Raw genomic sequence first — 14,495 nt, 5'->3', positions numbered from 1 at the left:
TGCCTAGGGCTATTCATGTTTCTTTCGACTCTGCTTGGGCCCTTGGATACCAGAGTACAATTTTTTCAGATGTGAGAGGAAACACAGGCCACAGGGTGGGGTCAGCTTGTACATCAAAGACACACTTATAAGCACCGAGCTGCTAAACTCGACAAATTATATGGTAGAAGTGCTGATAAACAAAACAAAATTCTAAATGTGGTAATTATCCTTGTTTATAAATCACCAGATGCAAATCCTCATAGCTCTCTGCTTTTACTATGATTTCTTTCATGACCATTATGAGGCCCCTCTCGTTTGTCATCTAGTTCTTCCTTTGTCCATGTGTTACTTGCTGGTGGGCTGAGACATTTGCAATTATCAGTTTATCATCCCAATTCCCAACCGGCAATGCCATTATGTCAATTTCCCGATGCTTGTCGATTATTTATTCTTACCTTTGGGTGTTCTTTCACCAGAACAGTAATACCTCCACCCTTCCGAGATTTCCTTTCATGTCTTCACACTGAGGAGCTACTTGGGAATCCAACATATTGTTTTCAAGTGAGGTCTCTGTTAGTGCAACAATATCTGGGACTTTATGCCGAGTTCTCTCTTTTAGCTGCAGAGAGTATTGTGTCTTGGCCTTATGGTTCTTGGTCTGGTCAACCAGGCTTTGGATGCGACTGCTTACAGTCAAATACATGAATTCCCCCCCTCCCTCTCCCTCCCTCATTCTCTCTGTCCCTCTCTCTCGCCCTCTCTGTCTCTCTCTCTTGCCCTCTCTCTCTCTCTTGCCCTCTCTCTCTTGCCCCCTCTCTCTTGCCCTCTCTCTCTCTCTCGCCCTCTCTCTCTCGCCCTCTCTCTCTCTCTCTCTTGCCCTCTCTCTCTCTCTTGCCCTCTCTCTCTCTCTCTCTCTCGCCCTCTCTCTCTCTTGCCGTCTCTCTCTCTCTTGCCCTCTCTCTCTCTCTCTTGCCCTCTCTCTCTTGCCCCCTCTCTCTCTCTCTTGCCCCCTCTCTCTCTTGCCCTCTCTCTCTCTCTTGCCCTCTCTCTCGCCCTCTTGTAACAAACTAGGCTGTTGTAAGAATTATCCAGAGTAGTTTATCGACAAAAGAGGATGGGAAGCTGAGCCCGCATGGTGACCTGGGGACCTGAACCCCAGGGGAATTCGCGGTGGAAATAACCAACGCTTTGTTCATAGCTGCGTATAATGAATCATCCTATAGTATTCAGTAATTTAGAGAAATTAGCCTTTATTCATTTTGTATTAAAATTGTATTGTATAATAGTACTGGATACAATATCAAGAGTATTCTAATTATTGAGGTTAAGTCACCATCAGTGACGTCACGAATCGGATCTAACTTGTAAGGCGGAGTGACCGGCGGTCATAGGTCAGCAGGGTTGACATGTCTATTATTTCTCAAAGTTCAATTAACCATTTTGGGGATCGGGAACAGCTCTGCCGTAGATGTTTGTGTAATTTAATTTCGGTAAAATAATTCAACCAGTCTGGATCAATTAAGTACAACAGGTTAATTGTTATAACTTAACCTTGCTAAAGTAACTGGGTAAGCGATGCGGAACAATACAATGTTCTAGTCTGGGCTAGATCAGACGAGGACAGATCAGTGTGGTCACGGAAGCAGCTGGGAGAGGTCAAACATCTTACCTCTCCCCGAGACCAGCCCAACATCTTTAGCTGGTAAAACATAGAGGTATAGTTGCTATGGTTATGTATAGAAATAGTCTCATTTGCCATTCAGGTCAAGTAGGGAGTGTTAAAGTGACAGGGAGTGAACAAATTTAGATTTTGTTTTAGTTTTTCTTTTAATAAATTAAATTTGTTAATATTTTGCATTTTATTATTTCCATGTGTTTTATGTGTAAACTTGTCCTGGTCACGTGGTCCACACGAGGCAGAGTTGGATTGGGCGCCGATTCTAACATCGATTCTAACATCGAATCATTCCCGTGTAATTAATTTCACACTCTTAAGTTTCCACGGTCATTGAGTGGGGATCAAGCCCCAAGGTTGATTAATTAGCGTGATCGATCCAGACCTCGATCATTGCTCTGTGTTGCTGGTCTGGTGGTGGCAGCGTAGAGGCGACTCTAGGGTTTTGCTCAGAGCCTAGGTCACGTCATACTGGGTGTAGAATCCTAAGTCGGTCAATCGTCTTAGGACCACGTGGCGTGGAGTTGGCTTTGGTAAAAGTTTTGGAGTCCCTTGGTAGAGAATAAAAAGTAAGAATACGGGTAGAGGGGCAAAGAAGGAAGATAAAGGAGAGAGGAACCCTAACCCGTGTTACTCTCTCGCCCTCTCTCTCTCTCTCGCCCTCTCTCTCGCCCTCTCTCTCTCTCTCTCTCGCCCTCTCTCTCTCGCCCTCTCTCTCTCGCCCTCTCTCTCTCGCCCTCTCTCTCTCGCCCTCTCTCTCTCGCCCTCTCTCTCTCGCCCTCTCTCTCTCGCCCTCTCTCTCTCGCCCTCTCTCTCTCGCCCTCTCTCTCTCGCCCTCTCTCTCTCTCTCTCTCTCTCTCTCTCTCTCTCTCTCTCTCTCTCTCTCTCTCTCTCTCGCCCTCTCTCTCTCTCGCCCTCTCTCTCTCTCGCCCTCTCTCTCTCTCGCCCTCTCTCTCTCTCGCCCTCTCTCTCTCTCGCCCTCTCTCTCTCTCGCCCTCTCTCTCTCTCGCCCTCTCTCTCTCGCCCTCTCTCTCTCGCCCTCTCTCTCTCGCCCTCTCTCTCTCGCCCTCTCTCTCTCGCCCTCTCTCTCTCGCCCTCTCTCTCTCGCCCTCTCTCTCTCGCCCTCTCTCTCTCGCCCCCTCTCTCGCCCTCCTCTCTCTCGCCCCCTCTCTCTCGCCCCCTCTCTCTCGCCCTCTCTCGCCCTCTCTCGCCCTCTCTCTCTCGCCCCCTCTCTCTCGCCCTCTCTCTCTCTCTCTCTCTCTCTCTCTCTCTCTCTCTCTCTCTCTCTCTCTCTCCTCTCTCTCTCTCTCGCCCCCTCTCTCTCGCCCCCTCTCTCTCGCCCTCTCTCTCTCGCCCCCCTCTCTCTCGCCCTCTCTCTCTCGCCTCTCTCTCTCGCCTCTCCTCTCGCCCTCTCTCGCCCCTCTCTCTCGCCCTCTCTCTCTCGCCCTCCTCTCCTCTCGCCCTCTCTCTCTCTCGCCCTCTCTCTCTCTCGCCCTCTCTCTCTCTCGCCCTCTCTCTCTCTCGCCCCTCTCTGCCCTCTCTCTCTCGCCCTCTCTCTCCGCCCTCTCTCTCTCGCCCTCTCTCTCTCGCCCTCTCTCTCTCTCGCCCTCTCTCTCTCTCGCCCTCTCTCTCTCGCCCCTCTCCTCTCTCTCGCCCTCTCTCTCTCTCGCCCTCTCTCTCTCTCTCGCCCTCTCTCTCTCTCGCCCTCTCTCTCTCTCGCCCTCTCTCTCTCTCGCCCTCTCTCTCTCTCTCGCCCTCTCTCTCTCTCGCCCTCTCTCTCTCTGTCTCTCTCTCTCTGTCTCTCTCTCTCTGTCTCTCTCTCTCTCTCTCTCTCTCTCTCTCTCTCTCTCTCTCTCTCTCTCTCTCTCTCTCTCTCTCTCTCTGTCTCTCTCTCTCTCGCCCTCTCTCTGTCTCTCTCTCTCTCGCCCTCTCTCTGTCTCTCTCTCTCTCGCCCTCTCTCTGTCTCTCTCTCTCTCGCCCTCTCTCTCTCTCTCTCTCTCTCTCTCTCTCTCTCTCTCTCTCTCTCTCTCTCTCTCTCTCTCTCTCTCTGTCTCTGTCTCTGTCTCTGTCTCTCTCTCTGTCTCTCTCTCTGTCTCTCTCTCTGTCTCTCTCTCTGTCTCTCTCTCTGTCTCTCTCTCTTGCCCTCTCTCTTGCCCTCTCTCTCTTGCCCTCTCTTGCCCTCTCTCTCTTGCCCTCTCTCTCTCTTGCCCTCTCTCTCTTGCCCTCTCCTTCTCTTGCCCTCTCTCTCTTGCCCTCTCTCTCTCTCTTGCCCTCTCTCTCTCTGCCCTCTCTCTCTCTCTTGCCCTCTCTCTCTTGCCCTCTCTCTCTTGCCCTCTCTCTCTCTTGCCCTCTCTCTCTTTGCCCTCCTCTCTTCTTGCCCTCTCTCTCTCTTGCCCTCTCTCTCTCTTGCCCTCTCTCTTCTTGCCCTCTCTCTCTTGCCCTCTCTCTCTTGCCCTCTCTCTCTGCCCTCTCTCTCTCTTGCCCTCTCTCTCTGCCCTCTCTCTCTTGCCCTCTCTCTCTCTTGCCCTCTCTCTCTTGCCCTCTCTCTCTTGCCCTCTTCTCTTGCCCTCTCTCTTGCCCTCCTCTCTCATCTTGCCCCTCTTGCCCTCTCTCTCTTGCCCTCTCTCTCTCTTGCCTCTCTCTCTCCTCTCTCTCTCTCTTGCCTCTCTCTCTTGCCCTCTCTCTCTTGTCCTCTCTCTCTCTCTTGCCCTCTCTCTCTCTTGCCCTCTCTCTCTTGCCCTCTCTCTCTCTGCCCTCTCTCTCTTGCCCTCTCTCTCTCTTGCCCTCTCTCTCTTGCCCTCTCTCTCTCTTGCCCTCTCTCTCTCTTGCCCTCTCTCTCTTGCCCTCTCTCTCTCTTGCCCTCTCTCTCTCTTGCCCTCTCTCTCTTGCCCTCTCTCTCTCTTGCCCTCTCTCTCTCTTGCCCTCTCTCTCTGCCTCTCTCTCTTGCCCTCTCTCTCTTGCCCTCTCTCTCTCTCTTGCCCTCTCTCTCTCTCTTGCCCTCTCTCTCTCTCTTGCCCTCTCTCTCTCTCTTGCCCTCTCTCTCTCTCTGCCCTCTCTCTCTCTCTCGCCCTCTCTCTCTCTCTCGCCCTCTCTCTCTCTCTCGCCTCTCTCTCTCTCTCTCGCCCTCTCTCTCTCTCGCCCCTCTCTCTCTCTCTCTCTCTGTCTCTCTCTCTGTCTCTCTCTCTCTGTCTCTCTCTGTCTCTCTCTCTCTGTCTCTCTCTTTTTTCCTTTCCCTTTCCCCCCCCCCCCCCTTCTTTTTCCTCTCCCCATCAAAATGCACATGCAATATAGAAATTTCAAATGGGAACATTAATTTAGATGCCTTACAATAGGTTCTAGCAGTAAAGGATCTTTGCACGCTCTTTAAGTCAGCAATTTCGCCGGGTTGGAATGGGGCTTTTTGTGTGCAATACTATTCCATCATCAAGAGTACCAGTGTCTTTGAGAAGTATCATCATTGGTATGGCATACCTTGTTTGGAAGGTCCTTGTTGTCCAACTTGTCATTTTTTTTTGCACTTGTGACAGCTACTTTGTGTTCTTTAACCCCTAAACTGTACAAAACGTTATATGAAATGGGACATTGAGCTCAGTTTTTTAAATTTTCTAAAACTCTTTCAAATGTTTTGTGAATAATCTACTGTACTAGGCAAATGCTCAAACTTTGTCTAAATGTTACCAGAGTAACTTGAAAAACAAGAAAATAAAAAATAATTGTAAAATTAAATATTGAAAACTAAAGATTTTGAAATCGGCTGCAAAAATATAAAATGTCACCAATTATATTTCAATTTAATTTGTTTATTTGGTGTTATGCTCTCAGAATAGCATATAATTTTCATTTTCATATATTTAGAATACAGTATAGGTTTTCAGTATAGTTTACTGTGAACAAAATTTGTCAATATGGCATCTGAAATATGCGCAAATGTAGACAACAAAAATTTATAACTACAAACATTTAGTGTTTATGAAAAATCAATTCTATAGGGATTGTCGAACAGACAGCTGTGCACACACTGTAAAAATGGTGAGAATCGGTCAGAAATGAAATTTTTGGAACCTGAAGTAATTTGAAATTCTAGTTAAAGATTGAATTGAAGTTATTGACATTGAATAAGGCAGTTCTAATTCATGAATTTACTTGTATGTTTCAAGCCTTAAACCGTGCAATACATACATACTGTACTGTATATGTCAATTGACATAACTTTAACACAAGTTTTTAAAACTTGTACAAATACCTTCCTTTTTTTTTTTTTTTTTTTTAGATATATACAAGAGTTGTTACATTCTTGTAGAGCCACTAGTACGCGTAGCGTTTCGGGCAGGTCCTTAATCCTATGGTCCCTGGAATACGATCCCCTGCCGCGAAGAATCGTTTTTTCATCCAAGTACACATTTTACTGTTGCGTTAAACAGAGGCTACAGTTAAGGAATTGCGCCCAGTAAATCCTCTCCGGCCAGGATACGAACCCATGACATAGCGCTCGCGGAACGCCAGGCGAGTGTCTTACCACTACACCACAGAGACTGCTAATGAAGTAAAGAAAAAATAACCCCCAAAGCACAAAATATAGGGATAATTATAATGATTTAGGGGATATATTTAGGGTATACATTATATAAGTGAAAAATCCTAATATGATCCCTAATTATCAAAACAACCAAAAGAGACAAAGAAAATAGGATTTGAAATCGGGGAAAAATCAGCCAAAAAAAAATTAAGTCCCAAGTTCTGGCAGTTATGACTGATTTATTTGTTGGCCAAATTCATTCTATCTTTACATGGTTAGGGAAACATATGTCATCTCCAGGATGTAAAGGTTACAACAAAATCAGTTAATAAACAAAGGAGAGAAAAAAAAAAATAAAAAAAAAAATTGCTAAAAAAAAATATTTTTGGGACATTGATGAAAGTACCATACATTAACATTGAACAATGTATTTATATGATATACAGTATAACTAGAGTATAATAACAGTTACTCATTATTATTTGTGTTATTATGTATTATTCAGCAATTGATATAAAGACACCAACTGCATATCCACTTTGTGGACACTTCTTACTACTATTCTTCTTTTGAGCGTTGGACAGGTGCTTGCATCTCTTTATTACTGCATTATCCTTCAGTTCCAGTTATTAGGAGCTGTTCTCCTTATCAATGAAACTTTTTTTTTTAAATATTTGTCTGAAATCAATTTCTGAAAATATTTTGATGAAAGTTTCACGACACGAAGCCAATAAGTTGGAGATTTGTTTAACATTTTTACATAATTCGAATATTTTTCGCTTCTGTGCCCCCTTATGCTGAACAGTTTAATGCTTAAAGATAGTCTTCTGACATTATTATGCCTAGATCCTTTATACTGTGTTAATTTTTATTCTGTTGTGTGATTTGATTCTCTTTTATACTGTATATGGTTTACTTCTTTATTATTTTTGTTTTGTTCCATAATATATTATTAATTTTATCAATTATTCCACTTGAGTGTTAACATACAATTATTAAAACAGAAAACAAGGAACATTCAAAATTTGAAATAAGTATATATAAGCGTTTTAATTATATGGCCACTCAAGACAATGTATGAGAGGTGATAGTGAAGTATTAATGTAGGTATATAGCCTCTTCATGGAATTGTAGTGTGGTATTGGTTAGAAATTAGATGTTATAAAGTTGCAAATCCATATGAATGTTGTCTTGCATGCATTTCTGAGAAATTAATGATTTCTTTTCTTCTTTACAGGGTGACTGTGCCTCCAGCGTGTAGTGCACAATGAGATACGACGACAGAATGAGTGTTTGCTACTATTTATAAATTAATTTATTAATAATGGATAACCTGTCTGGGCTGTTTGGAGATGGAGATCTAAGCGACCTAGACCTGGGGGGCGAGTCTTTTGGCGGCCCCCCAGGCCCGACACCTGTCTCTGTCTCAGAGATGGACCTCAATAGCTTCTCACAACCATCTTATACAAGTATTGGTTCTGGGGCTGGGGGGCCGCCACCACAGGGACCAGGTCAGAAAATAAACATGGGTGGCGGACCCCCTTCCTCAGCACAGTCGATGTACCCGGGCCCTGGAGCTGGTGGAGGGTACCAGTATGCAGTTGCTCCAGGCCAGCAGTCTCCTATGAACCAATACCAAGGGGGTCAGTACCCTTCGTCATACCCTTCACCCAGCCAAGAAATGTATGCCCAAAGACCTGCACAGCCAAACCAGAGTGTCCCCACATGGAGTAACCAGCCAGATCCCTATAATCAGCACTACCAGCAACATCCAAATTATTCACAAACAGGTATGCCACCATATCAGAATCAAGGTATGACCAATAGCAGTATTGGAGGCTCTATGCAACAAAACATTCCACAAAATTACCAGGGTATGGCTCCCCAAAGTATGGGTCAGGGATATCCTCCTGGTTCTCAGGGCATAGTTTTTCAGAGTGCACCAAGACCTTCTTATCCTGGGTATGATCCCCAGAGACCGATGGCTTCCAACTCCCCCAACATTAGTCCCTATCCTGGGGCCTCCCCTGCACCTGGCCAGCCTCAGCAATATGCCATGAGACAGCCATATCAGACAGGACAGTATCCTCAGGGCCAAGTTCCTATTGGGGGGCAGCAGCAGCAGCCGCACCCTGGCCAACCCATAATGGGTGGTCCACGACCTCAGGGTGATATGAACCAATACCCTGGCTCTCAGGTACCAAATGGCACTCCAGGTTATAGAACGCCATTTTCCCAGGCTTCGCCACAAATGTCACCGCATCCACAGCAATCTCCACGGCCTCAGATGTCTCCAATGCCTCGTAGTATGTCGCCACATCCTCGTCCAAATTCCAACCTAGGTATGACGACTCCTGTATCTTCGCCAGCTTCAATGCCCCCGACATCTAGTGTATCACCAGTTCCTGCCTTAGGTAGTGGGCCGGGATCCAGCTTGCAGCAGTTGGAGAATATGGTGAAGCCATCTGTTGTTGCTGGTAGAAACACACCCACCAGCCAACGCTGTACCACTCCTACCCAGCCTATGCAGTCACCGGGACATTATGCTGGATCATCAGGAGTGCCTAGTCCAATGGGTACCAGAGCTCCTATGTCTCCAAGTATGGGTAGTAGACCTCCAATGGGCACTCCTATGAGCCCAGGTCTGGTTCCAGGTTCTACTAGGCCACCAATGTCTCCAGGGTTAGTGCCTGGCTCTACCAGGCCTCCAATGTCTCCTGGTTTAGGACCTGGATCTGTTCGACCTCCCATGTCACCAGGGATAGGGAGTGCACGACCTCCTGTGTCCCCACAGCAATGGCAACAGGCGAGGCCTATGACCCAACAAAGTTATGTACAAGCAGGCAGCTACATGCAAGGCAACTTGACAGGACAAAGGCCTTCTCATCCTATAAGCCAACTCGAGTCTACTATATCATCACAAGGACAAGATTGTGTGTTGCCTGATAGTATTTCTAATGTTAGTGAAGGTAATTTGATTCCTAGCACTAGTACATCAAGTGTGTGTGTATCTCAAAGTAATGGACCAGTGTCAACTCAGTGTGTTAATAGCAATATAGTGAATAGTGCGGTAATTAGTATATCAAACAGTGAATCTATTAGTGAATGTGTTCAGGTGCAGGCATCTTCTGGGTCTCCCACTACATTGACTACATCAACACTTAATGGGCCCACACAAACAATTTCAGTCACACAGCATCAACAGTCCTCAGCACCCACCAACGTGCCTATAACTTCCAGTGCCCCAGGAAGTGTGCCAACAAGTGCCATGTCTCAAAATGGCATGATGTCAAGTACAGTGAATAGTAATGGCATGTCCCCAAATCCAAGGACGCCTAACAGTATGGCTTCAAACAGTCTATCCAGTGTTTCTGGGCCAGTGGGGTTGGCTCCACATGGTCCCCAAGGCCAGGGCATGATCAGGTTTTCTGGTCCTCATGGGCCTCGGGGCCCATATCTTCAGCAACCTATGAGTCAAGCAGGATACAGGATGATGGGGCCAGGAACCTATGGCCCTCAGGGACAAGTGTCACAGAGTCAGATGACACATGTTGGTCCTGGCCAGATGACCTCAAGTGTTTCTGTCCAAGTATCATCAGGTCCTGGGCAGATGCCACTGGTTCAGGTCATGTCAGGTAGTCCTACCCAAATGCATACTACCAGTCCCACTCAGATGCAGCCAGGAGGGTCCCACTCAGATGCAGCGAGGGGGTCCCACTCAGATGCAGACAGGGGGTCCCACTCAGATGCAGCCTGGGGGTCCCACTCAGATGCAGCCTGGGGGTCCCACTCAGATGCAGACAGGGGGTCCCACTCAGATGCAGACAGGGGGTCCCACTCAGATGCAGACAGGGGGTCCCACTCAGATGCAGTACATGGGGGTCCCACTCAGATGCAGTACATGGGGGTCCCACTCAGATGCAGTCTGGGGGTCCCACTCAGATGCAGCCTGGGGGTCCCACTCAGATGCAGCCTGGGGGTCCCACTCAGATGCAGCCTGGGGGTCCCACTCAGATGCAGCCTGGGGGTCCCACTCAGATGCAGCCTGGGGGTCCCACTCAGATGCAGCCTGGGGGTCCCACTCAGATGCAGCCTGGGGGTCCCACTCAGATGCAGCCTGGGGGTCCCACTCAGATGCAGCCTGGGGGTTCCACTCAGATGCAGCCTGGGGGTCCCACTCAGATGCAGCCTGGGGGTCCCACTCAGATGCAGCCTGGGGGTCCCACTCAGATGCAGCCTGGGGGTCCCACTCAGATGCAGCCTGGGGGTCCCACTCAGATGCAGCCTGGGGGTCCCACTCAGATGCAGCTGGGGTGTCCCACTCAGACGCAGTCAAGCAGTTCCAGCCAGATGCAGCCTGGGGGTCCCATCCAGATGCAGTCGGGGGGTCCCGTCCAGATGCAGTCGGGGGGTCCCACCCAGATGCAGTTAGGAGGTCCCACACAGATGCAGCCGGGGGGTCCCACTCAGATGCAACCTGGCGGGCCAACTCGGATGCAGGCGAGCTGTCCCACCCAGATTCAGCAAGGGGGTCCCACCCAGATTCAGCAGGGGGGTCCCACCCAGATGCAGCCGGGGGCTCCCACCCAGATGCAGCCGGGGGCTCCCACCCAGATGCAGCCGGGGGGTCCCTCCCAGATGCAGCCGGGGGGTCCCTCCCAGATGCAGCCGGGGGGTCCCTCCCAGATGCAGCCGGGGGGTCCCTCCCAGATGCAGCCGGGGGGTCCCTACCCAGATGCAGCCGGGGGGTCCCACCCAGATGCAGCCGGGGGGTCCCGCCCAGATGCAGCCTGGGGGGCTAACACGAATGCAGCCAGGGGGTCCCACCCAGATGCTGCCGAGTGGCGCGCACCCTGGTGTTTCTGGTCAGATGCAGCATGGGGGACAGATGCAACAATGTGGTCCTGGCCAGTTGCAACATGGCCCCAACCAAATGCAACATGGTGGTCCTGCCCAAATGGTGCATAATGGTTCTGGTCAAATGTCGCATATTGTTCCCAGTCAAATGCAACACAGTAGTCCAAATCAAATGCAAACAGTTGGGCAGTTGACTCCGAGGACACCGGGCCAAATGGCTTCCAGGCCTACTGGCCCTCCTGGACCTGCAAGCCAGGTGACTGTTGGATCCGGTGGACAAATGGCTACGTGTCCCTTGGGTCAGAGGCCCACATGTACACCTGGAAAAGTCCTTTCTGGGGCCAGTGGTCCAATAGCCCCTGTCCCAAGGGGCTCTGTGAGGCAAATGGGACCTGTGATGCGAACTCAAACTCCCATGGGTCCTGGAATGACCACCGGCCCCATGGGAATGACACAAGGTTCTGTAGGAGGGCCTGGCATGGCTCCACAAGCTCCTCATACTATGCAACCTCAGATGAACCTCACCTATGAAACCCAACAATGTCAACAACAACTGCAGCAACTCTACAAAATGCCTCAAAACGTCCAGACTCAGCAAAAGGTAAGTATCTCACTTGGTTCTACACTGATTTTATATATAAGACTAAAAAAAATTATGCAAGACAATATATTTTATTGAAAGGAGTTTTAACCTCAAATGAAGTAGCAATGCATACAGTTTTCTAACCTTGTCATATAAATGTGGGGATGTTGACATTTTTGGAGGAATATGGTGTGCTATGACCTTTTATTGTGAATTAAGAGGGCGTCAGATTGTCAGATTCAAAGTTGTTCAATGTCAACCAATATTATTTGACTAGTTGTATATGAAAAGTGCTTTAATTGTCCCAAGTTTCAGTACTGCAGCATAAATAGAAAGGGAGATTTTTTTTTTTTTTTTTTTTTTTTTTCTCTCAACATTTTTTACACATTTTCAAGTCCACACTTCAGGACACACGTTTCAGATATAATTATTCTGTGACACTTTTCTGACACATTAGCATATAATAAAGGACCTTGAGATATAGAATTTCCAAAACATCTTTAGTTTTCCTAATACAAATGCTCAAAGTTCCCAAATTTTTTTTTGCAAATATGGCATGTTTATTGCTATTATAAAATCAATAAATGAACTTAGAGAAAAATGAAAACTCTCCAATGTAGAGACATGCCCTCCACATATACTGTGTAAGTTTCATGTAAATTGAATATAAAATGAATCAGTTTTGTAAACGTTTGTGTCAATTGAAAAAAAAACAGAAATGAATGAAGTCTAAGGTTCTAAAATCTGTGGCTGAGGTTGACATCAACCAATTTTCTCCAAAATTGGTGTCCTTACAGATAGGCTTACGTACAGTCAGGTGTGTAAGTTTGATGCAAATCGCCCGAAAAAAAATGAAAAAAAAAAAAATAATGATTTTTTTTTTTTTCAATTAAACTAATTATAATATTTGTTTATTATATACTATTGTGATAGCAAAGAGTCATAGCTATGATTTCAGTTGACACTTTTGATTGATAATCGATTTTGACCATTTTGGCATAATTTTCACAACTACTTCAATATTTTTTTTCTCCCTTCCTATTTATGCTACGATGCTGAAACTTGGACCAGATGAAACACTTTTCATATAGAACTTGTCAAAAAAGTTTGATTGAAATTAAACGAGTTTTCATTTGTTGCATTTTTAGGGCAAATTGGAAACTGACGCCCCCTTAAAAGATATTAAACTGAATTGGGTTTTACTTGCTCACGATATAAAGCTCTGTAATGCATTGGTTGCAATATCAAAATAAACCAGTTTATGGGATTTAAATGATGAGCCATCTAGAGTGTGTTGGAAGACTTTCCTGTGTGTTACTGTACCTGCATTAAAAACAACCACGAGTCACTAAATCACAGGTGGTTAATAATTGTCATTTACCAAGAACATTAATAATGCAGTCCATCCTCCAGTTTAAATAGTACTTTAAGTATGGCCCATCGCACATATATAGACATAATGGACAGTTAGAAAGTAGAATTTAGTACTGTACTGTTGAATTTGGGCAAACTTTAAAGGGTTATGTATTTGTTGCTAATAAAACCTAACCATCCTGAGAGGCCGACCAGTTATGCCCCTTATGTGTAGTGGGAGTGTTGAAAGGTCTTGCGCGCTTGATGTTTATAGAGTTCTCCCTCAGCATACCTATTGCACCTCTGCTTTTCAAAGGGGCTATTTTGCATATCCTGCCATGCCTACTGGTTTCATATGATGTAATCTCCATGTCCAGCTTTGGAACCAGTTCCTGTAATATTTTCCATGTGTAGAATATTATGTATTTCTTTTGCCTGCACATTAGATTTAGAACTTTTAATGTCCTAACAATTAAGATTCTAGTAGTAAAGAATCCTTGCATGCTCTCTAGCTCAGCAAATCTTCCAGCTCTGAATGAGGCTGTTAGTGTACAATACTATTCCACCCTAGAGAGCAATAGTGTCTTGAAAAGTATCATCATTGGTGTGGCATCCATTGTTTGGAACGTCCTATTTATCTAGCCTGTCATTTTTCTTGCAGTTGTCACAGCTACGTTTTGTTCTTTAAAGGCAAAGGTCTTCCAACATGATTACTCCTTGATCCTTTACATTGCTCTTTTGTTCTATAGTGTGATTAGATTGTTTTATATATGGTTTCCGTTTTTACATTTTCGTTTTTTCCATAGAGCAGGAGCTGGAACTTATTTTCATTTAAATCATTATATTATCTGTAACACCCCTAGTGATAACATCAGGAGCTCCAGGATATTACACAATTCCTAAGTATTGTAGTACAGGTTGATGATAGTGAGTGGTGTCCCAAGGAACATAAAGATGTAGTGCTTTGGAAAAATAGGTGAAATAACAAGAATGTGCCAAGTGACGTAAAAAATTGGTTGAGAAAAAGTTTCCCAAGTGTTCACAGAGCAGACAACAACATTCAAGATGGCCGCCGGTAAGAAGGAAAACAAAACAGAAATAAATTTTGGGGGGTTTAATGAACAAAGCATTGATATAAGCAGTCTACACAACAAATTGGCAAAATTAGATATTATAGTGAACTATCATGTAGAAATAATCAGCAAATTGGAAGAAAATAATGAGCACTTGAGTAGCAAAGTTTTAGGTCTTGAGGGTTTAGTGAAAGACTTGTGCAAAGACAAGAATCAATTGGAAAGAAATTGCCAAGCCATGGAAGAAGAAAATAAACTTTTAAAACTAAGCTTTGTTTGGAAGAAGTTAAAGCAACTTTAAACATAAACGACTACAATAGGTTAGGTAAGGAAATTCAACAGAAAAAACAGCTTTTGTCAGTACAGTTGAAGGAAATTACACAGGGAATAGAACAGTGCAAGAAAGATATGCAACTCGACTCTGTACAAGTGGTGAAGGAGAAAGAAAAAATAGAA

At 45.9% G+C, this 14,495-nt stretch overlaps 1 protein-coding gene across 2 annotated transcripts in view; it reads left to right on the top strand.

Moving 5' to 3' along the window:
• The window catches only part of LOC123775136 (chromodomain-helicase-DNA-binding protein 6), a 141,022-nt gene that overhangs the window by 45,911 nt on the left and 80,616 nt on the right, over positions 1-14,495 (top strand). The window contains exons 3-5 of one of the 2 annotated variants that reach the window (XM_069319176.1): positions 7,411-9,748; positions 10,072-10,896; positions 11,213-11,631. In XM_069319176.1, the coding sequence (XP_069175277.1) occupies positions 7,498-9,748; positions 10,072-10,896; positions 11,213-11,631 (3,495 nt within the window). In that variant the 5' untranslated portion in view covers positions 7,411-7,497. Of the gene's footprint in view, positions 1-7,410; positions 11,632-14,495 lie in introns of both variants that reach the window. The other variant, XM_069319175.1, reaches the window with a different exon arrangement.

The sequence above is a fragment of the Procambarus clarkii genome, chromosome 92, assembly GCF_040958095.1.
Source record: "Procambarus clarkii isolate CNS0578487 chromosome 92, FALCON_Pclarkii_2.0, whole genome shotgun sequence".
In the NCBI taxonomy this organism is placed as follows: domain Eukaryota; kingdom Metazoa; phylum Arthropoda; class Malacostraca; order Decapoda; family Cambaridae; genus Procambarus; species Procambarus clarkii.
Note: the sequence above shows the minus strand (reverse complement) of the source record. Positions and strands in the feature narration are given on the sequence as shown.